This window comes from Perissodus microlepis, chromosome 12, assembly GCF_051167445.1.
Source record: "Perissodus microlepis isolate ML-2025 ecotype Zambia chromosome 12, ASM5116744v1, whole genome shotgun sequence".
NCBI lineage: Eukaryota > Metazoa > Chordata > Actinopteri > Cichliformes > Cichlidae > Perissodus > Perissodus microlepis.
Window position 1 is genome coordinate 26,864,296 of NC_140472.1, and position 11,378 is coordinate 26,875,673.

The 11,378-nt window shown below is 37.9% G+C and overlaps 1 protein-coding gene across 1 annotated transcript in view; it reads right to left on the reverse strand.

The window, feature by feature from the left end:
* cspg4ba (chondroitin sulfate proteoglycan 4ba) overlaps window positions 1–11,378 on the reverse strand; it is a 32,486-nt gene that overhangs the window by 9,885 nt on the left and 11,223 nt on the right. Inside the window, exons 4-8 of the mRNA XM_084945809.1 lie at window positions 10,678–11,151; window positions 10,003–10,179; window positions 4,179–4,377; window positions 2,841–2,972; window positions 192–364 (exon numbers count right to left, since the gene is read on the reverse strand). Of these exons, the coding sequence (XP_084801935.1) occupies window positions 192–364; window positions 2,841–2,972; window positions 4,179–4,377; window positions 10,003–10,179; window positions 10,678–11,151 (1,155 nt within the window). The remainder of the gene's footprint in view (window positions 1–191; window positions 365–2,840; window positions 2,973–4,178; window positions 4,378–10,002; window positions 10,180–10,677; window positions 11,152–11,378) is intronic.

An 11,378-nucleotide genomic window follows, 5' to 3' on the forward strand; every position in this document is an offset into this window, starting at 1 on the left:
TCTGTGTCACATAATAATCCACCAGTAATAATTGATTACATAAAAGCATTACATGTTTTATTCATACAGAGGAAATCTGGCAGTGTTCCACATCAGCGGAGAAAGTCTATTGCTTAGTCTTTCTCTGTTTCATATTACATAGCACATAAGGGTGATAAGTATGGGCATGACCTCTGGCTCCTCACACTTACCATATCTTGTGTGAAAGTGGAGATGTCTGCTGTTGAATTATTAGGCTGCCTCATCACCAGACGCCCCAGTTTAGGATGCCGTGTCACACTGAATGTTATTACACGGTTTGAGGTGTTGCTCATGTCATTGGTCACTGCTTGTAAATACTCATTTGTGATTGGTCTCGAAGAGCCTGTACAGAGATGAGAAATTAAATAAGAATAGTAGCTTTACTGATAAAGTGGCTTGCTTCAGCATCCGTCAACAAAAAGATTGTTTTATTGAATTGAGTATCAAGTTAGCTGAAACCACGCAGTTAAAACCTTTTTTTCTACATTTTGTAAGTTTTCCCCTTTGAATGCGTTCCACATCTTTTTGACTCCAAATTATGCAAAACAAGGTCTGGAATAGACCGATGAGATTCCTTTGATGTGTCAAATTAAAGCAGCACAGCAGACATCAGAGACATTTTTACAGCACATCCAACTGCAGTGCGGGTGTTACATAAAATCCAAACAAGAATTTAAAAGTAGATCGGCTCCTTGCAGACGTAAATCTTTCACTCGGGAAAAATGTAAAAAGAAGTGTCCACTGAGAGTAATGGATGACTTCTAAGGAATTCTTTCTTCTTAAGATGGATTACATAGATTTCCACAGTCCTGCTGTCACTGTGAATATTGTTGGGATCCTAAAAGTCTGGTGATGAATGATGGAAATCAAAGATAGAGAGACAGAGGGGTGAAAGCACAGTGTAACCCATTCATCACTTTTTTAAGCAGTGCTCCCACCATCCATATCTATCATGGGAAATTTCCTGCCTGGAAGAAGAGAGAGCAACAAGTTTCTTATCTTTTAACGACAAAAAACAAGCTTCTAATAATATCCAGTATTCCCACCATTAAGTAACTGTATCGGCTAATTGGATAATTAGCTTTGTGTACCAAAATAAAAGTGTAAATGTCTTTACTGGCACTACGACTATCCGTAAGAATGCTTTCAGGTAAATGTGGTTTCTAAATTCAGCATATGCAACCATTTAGCAAGAAGTGTTTGCACAGTTTCCCAGAAAGCACCTAGACATTTAAGGTGTCTGTGAGGAAAGAGGAAAAATAAATAAATCTATCTTCCCTCCACACTGTGAAAGTGTTTCATGTCACCCCTCACCCCATCAAAACCCTTCATTGTCAGTTAAAGCTCCCATCCCGCCCTCTCTGTATCTCACTCTCTCTCTCTCCGGCTTGCCTGGCACGAAGCACAAACAGGGCTGTCTCAGGCAGACAGTGGCACAGCTTTTCAAGTACCCACTCACCCTGTGGCTGGGAAGCTCAGCAGAGCGTGCCAGTTGGCTGTATTCTATCCTCACCATATCCGTTCCTTCTAATTCACACTGAAAATCTCCACCACTGACAGACTACTGAAAATCTCAGAAAACTAAACATGTTTGCAGACACAGTTAACACCCAGCTGGCCTATTTTTATCTCCAAAATATTAACAGTAAAAAATATCAAAACATTAGGACATGGCAAAAGCTGATTCACTGGTCTGGTATTCGGGGATATAAGTGCTTGCTGCAGCTGTTGTAGATGTGCTGAATTATTTAACTAAAGGAATTCAGTGGTGTTTGGTAGCGGTCAGGCTGAGCATACAAGCAAATTTTGATGCAAAATACAGTTAAGTAGAGACTGATGGTGTCAGAAACAGTTAATGTTTCATAGAAAAAAATTCCCCACCCCCAAAAAATCTTAAAATAAAAAGAGGAAACCAAAACTGTGCTCATGGTTCTTACTAGTACCACAGAAAACTTGTATGAGTTGATGACTGAGGCGAATAAAAATATGCCGTTTCAGTTCTTTTCAGGAAGCAGCTGTACACTTGATCATGACACAAATACTTTTAAAAAACCTCATATTATTAGAAGGGAAAATAAAACAATGGGAAGCATAGTTAGTAGTTTAGACTCAAGTCTTTTTGTTTCTTGCTGTCAACAAATCATGTGAAAAGAAAAAAGCTATTTGTTTTTAACCACGGCCAGATGAAGCTCATTACTTCTGTCAGGGAGGTGATACAGCTGGTTTTGGTTTGTTTGTTAGGAGGATGACCCAGAAACTTATGGATGGATTTGATCTAAACCTAGATCCAGATCCAAGGAGTTCTGGAAGAATTCCTTACTGATGCAAGAAGGGTAAAATTCAACATTTAGCATAAAATTTAATAGAATTGAATATTTTTGTAAAACACATCAAAGTTACATAAGACAACAGCTCAGTTCAAGAAAATATCAAAACAACCTCTATCCAGATTTGCTTCGGGATCAAGGGAGCCACTTCGTGTAAAGAGTGAAGGGAGTTTTCTTGCTTGGTGGAAGTATGCAGTCAGACCACATACTGGTTCACTGTTCCACTGAGCTCCATTATTCTCCAAAATAACACAGCACTGATGTACAAATCTGGGTCTGCTTTTCTTTTAGAATTGCACTGTTCGTAAGTTTAAGGACATCTTAAAGTCAGATATTTCATACCCTTTGTCTGAGAGCTGAGCACCAAGGAAGAGGGAAGAGGACAAATATTAAAAAATAAACAAATAGGGTTTTTTTTTTTTTAACAGTATTAAAAATATATAGCCAGTTTTAGACTTTAATAATCACAAGCTTCTCAAAGAACAGGTTTACCTGGAAAGACCTTTAGCGGTTGACTTTTCTCCAAACTGAGAGCTAGGGCTTTAGCAGTAATACTGAAGATTTGTCTGGGAGTGAAGTTCACACCATCATTGGCCTGGAAGTTGAATCCTCCTGACATAGCACCTGGAAACATCATTAAACAAAACACTAATATTAACAGATCAAAGGATAAGTGGCATTTCCTTTACTCAAGAAAAAACAGCCTTGATTTAGTTTTGTATGTACAAGTTTTTACTTTATTCTTGGCACAAACACATAAAAGAGCTCAAGAAATGTAACAATTCTGAACGTCTAAGTAACCTCTGAGTATAGAACATAAATATTATAATGTACGTGTGGGTACACGCATGTAAAAAGAACACATTCTTTTAGTCTTGCACGCTGTTATGACAACCTTTCATGGTGGCACAAAACAAAGAAAAAAGTAGATAAAAATCAAAACAGTAAGCAGAACCCTGATCTGAGTCACCATTAAATGCTGACAAAAGTTATTCACTACGTCACAGCAGTTCCAGACTATCAAGTATTATCACCTCCAATCTGACTTCCAGCCCACTTGGCCGGTCTCATTTATGCAATCAAGCCAATGGATAAGAAAGAAGGTTGCACACCGTTCCTACAGATTACTGTAATTCACAGAGAAACTGGAGAGAACACCAAACTATAGCAATTGCTAACAGCACCTTCTAGTGGGTACAAAGAGGAATGGCAAAAATAAAAGATTTAAAAATATTTGGAATTATTTCATTTAAACCATGCAAGAGAATGAAAGAATGTAATATATCACAGTATATCTGCTGAATACCCTATAGCAACAGAAACTACTCCAGTGTCCATCACAGAACATTAGCTTTTGTTTGGAAATTTCCAGTTTAGAGTATCGACTCTGGCTTGAGTTACTTCTAGAACATGAAGGACCTGAAACTGTACTTGTTTAGACCTTGAGCTTGTATTGCCTATGAGCTAAATATTGTGTTCACTCATTCTTAGTGTATGACCTTTATATTTGTGTGTGAGTTTGTGTTTAAAAACACAATTTTAATACAAAATGTTCCTTTTACCTGATGAAATAGAACCTGATTAAAGACTATACAAATTAATTTGGGCAGCAGACTATAAAAAATTACATACTGAATAATATTATGATGGTAATCTGGCTGAATAATTATTATTTACATTCCTGCTTGGTAGTTAGCATTTATCAAAATTATTTTAATATGAAATTGGCTGGACAAAGTTTGCAATTTCTAGTTAAATATTTAAATAATTCAAATTAAAATATTAAATTCAGTAGTCCTCTCTCTGTTATAGCATGGAAAATACATTTACCTTTGTGAACAAACACCAGCTGCCCCTGGTCTATGTGGGCCTGGGTGAAGTTGAGCACTGCCTTCATCGGGGCGCTCTTCAGGGCCAGGTGTCCATTGCTGGGTGGAGTCACCATGAAGTGGAGCTCCTCTGGTGGTGTGTCTTGGTCCTGCACACTCAGATCATCCAAAGTGATTTCTGTCACTGAGGACACCCACACCTGGACAGGGGGCAGACAAGGACAGAGCAGAGACCATCTGACCTCAAGGAATCTAGAAGATTTTGTTTGACAGGGCTCATAATGCAGAGGCTCACAGTGCATGACAGCTAAACCCAGGTTTGACATTTATTGTGGTATTTGGAATAAAAGGCTGCCACATCTGATCATGAAACTGGGGCACAAAACTTGCTAAAATAAAGCTTATTTACATTTGTAAATGCCAATCTTTTCCCATTTAATCTAGGCAGTGTAGAAGAAGTATGCAGTACAAAGTCTGTAAGGTAGAGCCACTTTATGGATTAAAAGTATCTGCACCACAGCTAAGCTACACCTACTTTCTGCAAAAATATAATAGCATACAAATGAAATAAAAGCCAGGCACATAAAAGACCACAGAAATAGCTCATGTGTTCCTGTCGTTCATTAGCTAATGCAACTGACAAAGATGCTTTGAGTGCGAATCCAGCTATAAGGCTATTTCACAGGCTTTCTTCTTGTTTCTTTTGTCTTGCTTCTGTGCAACATAACATCCACAGAAGAAGAACTGCTACAAAAAATGTTCTAACTCAGGCAAATATAGGTGGTAATACAATAAAAACCTCAGGAAAACTGTCACTCAAACCAAGGACATTTCAGGACTAAATATAGCCATGTAAACTTTATACACAGTTAGGTGTTCTGCAGAGTGTTGGTTTGGTACAGTGAAGTATTGCTTCCATGTAAATTCAAAAGCTCAAGGCTAACACGAAGAAACAGAGGATCTCATTCACACACAGAACACGAAACTACTGAACCGTGCAGACACTTGACAACAAAAGATGAGCTTCTACAGTCCAGTCCAGAGGAACGATTGCATAACAAGCAATTGTTGTTAGGACAGGTTGTCATTCCACAGTAATTAATGCAATGTTGTGATCAGAATGATGTGAATGTATGGCCTGTAAAATGCGATGAACTGCACAGACCTTTTCCTTGTAAGACATTTTGAGCTGTCAAAGAACACGTGTCACATATGATATTAACAACACCTCTGCTTTTATAACATGTCAGGTCACCAGCAGCAGCAATAACAGATCCCTGAAACTGAACAGGAATACAGCCATCATTAATTCTATTAACATCTGTGCTTTTTATATTGGCACAAACCTGTCTTCTGTGATGTGAAGATCAATGCCAGCAATATAAAAGATGATAATTGTGTTGTGTGTACTTTCTAGGACAAAAATTAATTTTATTTTTATTTAGTCTTGTGTCAAATGCTACAAAAAAATCATAAAACGATGATTTTATGAAATTAAATGTTATCCCCTAAACATTCACGACTGTAAAAGTCCCTATAGGATACCTATAAGTAAAAGGTTTAAACATTCCGCTGATACAAACTAGGGTTGGGTGTTTTATTATTAGTTTCCCACTGGCCACTCTCAGTCTAATAACCAGGAGTGGCTGATACATCTGGGTAGGTGTGTTCAGGGTGCACAGCCTGTATCTTTTGGTAATGGTGGAAAAACTAGTCCCTTGTAAGTAAGCTTGCTTATCCAATGTAAGTTTCAGGATAGCTTACAAGCTCAGAAATTTGTCAGAGGTTGGTGCTTTGTTCTATACCAGCAGTCCTCAACCCCCGGGCCACAGACCGGTACCGGGCTGCGAGAGCTGAGGCTCGGGTGTTTATCATTAACTTGGTTTCCCTGGGTCTTTTCCCGTGTTGTAGTTGTGCGTCTTATTTTGAAAGAAATATTTACGCGTTACCATACCGACCAGAGAGCGTTAAGGGGTAGAGAGGATGATGCTACTCTCAGTGTTGTTGGCGCATTTCAGGAGGATGCCGCTAATAAAGTTACAAAATTACACAGTGAATTCACATTTATTATTATATTTACAAAATACCACAGTTTTTGTCTCGGTTGTATCATTTTATTTTGTTGTATTTATCTGCGACGCCTTAAAGGCCGATCCGTGAAAATATTGTCTGACATTAAACTGGTCCGTGGCGCAAAAAAGGTTGGGGACTGCAGTTCTATAATATCCAGCATCAACCCTAAAATGCCAAATCTCCATAGCAGTGTTTGTGTCCAACCATCTACTTTAGCTCAACACACTGGGGTGCCATGGAGCTATTGGGCAATTGTGTTGAACTTGTTTGTTTACAGAGCTGAATCTTTAATGACAGAGCACAAAAATAGGTGAAACAAAATGTCAAAAATCATCCAATACAACAGTTTCAAAAAGAAAACAGAAAACAGATTATAGCTAAACTGTATATTAACAACAGAATCAGTAAATAGCAGTGCTGACAAACTCACTGCCCACTTTGTTTGGGACACCTCCTCAACTTCTCCCTAACATAAATATTTAATCAACTGATCATACGGCAAGAACTCTGCATTTAGGTTTATACATGGTCAAGAAAACCTGATTTAAGCGACTCTAAATGTGTATTTCAAAAACTGTTGAACACTGGGATTTTCTCAGAGAATGGTCATTAAGAAAGAAAATATTCAGTGAGCAACAGTTCTCTGGGTGGAAAGGCCATGTTGATGTCAGAAGATTGGAGTGATGAGCCTTGATTTCTGCAGCGATGTTTAGATAACAGGGCCAGAATTTGGTGTCATTAAAGAATGAATCCATTCGGACTTGTACCAGCAAATATGGTAGGTGATGATGCTGTAATGGTAATGGGGATATTTTCTTGGCACACTTTGGACTCGTTAGGTACAAATGAGCATCATTTAAACACCACATGGTAGCTGAATACTGTTGCTAACCATGTCCATCTCTTAATAGCTACAGTGTACCCGTTTTCTCATGACTGCTTCCAGCAGGATAACGCACCATGACACAAAGCTTCTATCGCATCAGATGTGAAAATTACTAGTTACTTAATTATTAGTACTAGAAAGCTGTCAGTGAGTATCTACATAGCTCTATACAGACCAAGATTCATACTTTTAGCTTTTGGTATGAATGCTGAGAACCAAACAACCAAAGTTGAGCCAGAAAGTAAAAACATTAATTTTAGGGGCAGTAGATAGTAGTGGATTCATTATTTACCATGTAATTATTAATCAGTGAACAACTTATCGTGAAGACATCACTTCACCTTGCACTACTGTCTGTTCAGCTGAGATGCTAAAAATGCTACACGTGATGCACACTCTTCCAAACTTGAGTTTCTATAAATTGTTTTTTTTAAAATCACACAAACTACATGATCACAGCATTTCTAAATGAGCTTAAAAAAAAGAAAGAAAGAAAGAAAGAAAGAAAGAAAGAAAAGTTAGGTTTCTACTTAATCAACAGATGTTACGTTCTAAAAAGAAAACAAGTAAACAATTCCTGTTAAAAAAATATTTTTTGTATGTCTTACAGAATTAAGTTTCATCATGTGTAGCTTTTTTGTGTTGAAGGTGTGATCACTGTTGTTTTCACACACTTACCGAGCAGACTCTTGTTTATTGGCAGGTTTGTGCTTGGTGAAAGGTGGGCAAAGTGAACAATTATCACAGTTTGCAGAAGAGAGAATTTTGAACAAGAGTGAAACAAAAAAGAAAGAAAAACAAAAAGAAAAAAATGCATTCCTTACTTTAACAATATAGAACTAAATATGTCAAGTTGGATCTGAACTTAAATAAAATACTAAACACTGGTGAATGGACCTGAAAAGCTCAAATGATAATTAGCAATGAGCTGGCCTTATACTTTAAATTTTTACATTATTTAAATGGATAATAATGTATACCAATCAAATAGAAGCCTCTGGAATGGGACAACACACACTCCACATCAGCCCTGCAGCAGAACATCTTAAGTGAGTGTGCGTTCTTCTGGTGTGAAATGACTCCACCTCCAATAATCCCCTATTTAACAGGAAGTCACAGCAGGACTGATGAACAGCATGTGACTCATCATTTTTAAACACAACACACATGAGATATGATAGACCTCATGCTGCTGCTTATCAGGCTACAGGTTGAGATGACAGATTAGACAAATTTATTTGAGTCATTATTACAAAACCTAAACTGCTTGATGCTTCTTTTATTTAATCATGTGTCTGTCTTAGCCTTTTTTCTCTTGGCATAAGTTCAAAAAGTGGAATGCTGCACTATGGGAAAGAGTCCTCACAACTCAGTGCAGCATCGCCATGAACAATACTGGTTTCAGTTACACAAGATATTTTCAAGAAACAATTGTTGGTCTTTATTTCTGTAAATAAAGAGATGAAATGTGGCAAAAGGAGTAGGGGCTATGACCTGTAGCAAACAGCCAGCAGCTAATGTCACATCGGGTACACATTTACCATGTGATATGTGCCCTAACCACTCAGCCACCATCTCTCTCTCTCTGGAAATACTGGAGTATTTCCAAGGGCAGGTAACGTGTACTGATAATTCCAGCTTGCAAAAAGAAATATAGCAAGTCTTTTTAAAAAACTGAAACAGAGAATGTAATATTTGCATAAAAAGTGATTTTTCTAAAAAAAAAATTCAAATGCATATACACACATGATTGCAAGAAAAAAGTTCACTCTCTTAAAATCATGTGCAGGGCAGTTTTAAGACCAATGATTAGAGGTGAGACAGGGCCACCTTGTGGCCACTGAGGAATCAGCTCCCTTGACTTAAAAGCCTTGACCTCCAACTTAACACATATTTAAAAAAAAAAGAAAAAGAAAAAATGGATCATTTGATTTAAATTTAACAGAGCACACATGCAGATCAGTTTGTCAGTCAACATCACCAAAATGTAAAACTTGCCAGCTACTCTTTAGCACAGTAGATGTTAGAAGTTGCTCCTCTCTGTGTCTGCAGGATCCCAGAGGAATTTGAGGCATTTGGGGCACAGACTACAAAGACCTATACTTCAAACTCTCCTTACAGCTGGACCTCCTCCAACTCCAGCCAGAGTTGTATTTGTATTACAGAGTAGCACAAGACAGCACTGCTCAGCAAATATACACAAAAGACAACTTGTTTAATTTATAAGTACAGATACGTATAACATATCTGAGTAGGGATTGCTTTTCACATACAGTATACTAAACATATATTAAATAACCAGAACATTTTCCTTTGGTAAGAAAAGGACAAAAATAAAGGTGAAGTAGAGCAAAAGTGGACCAAAATGAGGCAGTGTGGTCATAATGTTTACCATTTTTAAACACTCAACACTTGAATATTGTTGAACAGATTTTATTTATGGAAATTTATTTTCACCATTGGATCTACTGTCTCTGTAATGCTTGGAAATAATCCTTGACTTAATTAAAAGTTTTTATAATAAGCCTAAGAAATCATTTCCAGCCACTCCAGACCCCCCAAAAATAGCAGCTCATTGTTCAAGTCATTGTGATATATCTCAATACTGGTTAGAGTTGTTTGAAAATTTTACTTCTGAACATCATACCAGACTTTCCTGCAAGTTCTTTTTATGCTTGATTTAAGTTGCTATTCTATGCTGCAAACCCCTATGGACCCTCTTCCACATAGCAAACATAGTTTCCCCCATCCACCCTGCCAGCCAGCCATGGCAACTTGTAACACTGCCCACATGACAGTAAGCTCTAGTGCCAGACCTCCTAGTAAAAAAAAAAGTGTCTGAAGTTTAAATATAGAGCAGACTCACCCTGAGGACCCTGTTGGTTATAATAACAGGAGGCTCGTCGTTGGCGGGTATAACCTGGATGTGCACCATCTGAGCTGCACTCTGCTTCCTCAAGCTCGTGTCATTGGCCACCAAAGTGAAATTGTCAGCTAAGGTTTCACTGCTGTCGTGGACGTAGTAAATGAACTCATGCTCCACCTGAATAATGATCACAGAAAGGATAGACTGGCATAGCAAAGGGTCTTCCAAAACACAGCAGTGCATAAAACTACCTTATGATGCTTAGGTCACAATCTCTTCTCTTGCATATAATTTCCACATAACAATAATGTGAAACCTCTCAGAAAATACTTAAGGGCATAATGACAAGATTAAAAAAAACAACTAGCAAAATGATGATATTCCTATTGGGATAGGGTGAGAAAGATTTTTCTTTAAAGCATTTAATGAGAACCAAATCGAAGGTTATGAAGGTTACTTAAAATAATTAGTCCAGTCAATTATTGAGTAATTGATGGATGCATCCTCTAAATTCTAAACACTTGATGCAAACAAAACAAACAAACAAACAAACCAAACAAAAAAAATAAAATAAATGTCACTGCCATACTAAATCAAAGCAGTTTTATACCCACCCAACTGCCAGTCTAATGCTATTTTCTGTGGTAACTGTAAGAGTTTGTCAGAATATCTCACCTGCCTCCTGGTGAAAGTGGTTATGGCCACACCGGGATGTCGTGAGTGCTCAATGTGACCATGCTGAGGGGGCTGAGTCAAATTATAAAAGAAGTTGATTCCCGAAAAGTGTCGATTGGTGACTTTGAGCACATCCTGCGTCAGTGCTTTGGCTGCACCTTCGTTCAGTGTGATATTGGAGACTTGAAGTGGGATGAGCAGGGGGATGATGTCAACAAACATTTTAATGTTAGTGACATCCGTGACCCCGTTGGTGGCATCAAGGATGAAGGTGTCGTTGACTTTGTTTGGCTCCACCTGCACATACTGAATGTTCCCGCTGTTGATGTCATTTTGGGTAAATGTGTTGACAGGGGACTGTTTGGTTCCGATGTAGCGCTCTTCCGCTTCAACAAAACGCCTGAGAAAGCCATAAGATGGGGCTACCTTTACGGTGAACACAATCTCAGATGGCAGGTTGTCCTCGTGGGTGACCTGCAAGAATCAGAAAACATTTGGTCCTTAAATTTGAAATGTCTCTTGTGTCACTGAGGTTTAGTTGTCGCGTGATTCTCAACATAAACTGACAAAATAGTAAAACATAAAAACAAAAACTGGTAAAAGATTTGTTTTAAGCCTTTCAGCAGCATACAAGCAGTTGATGTAATATTTCCTTCAATTCAGATTACTTATTTCACTCATTTATCAAAAAAACCTTTAAT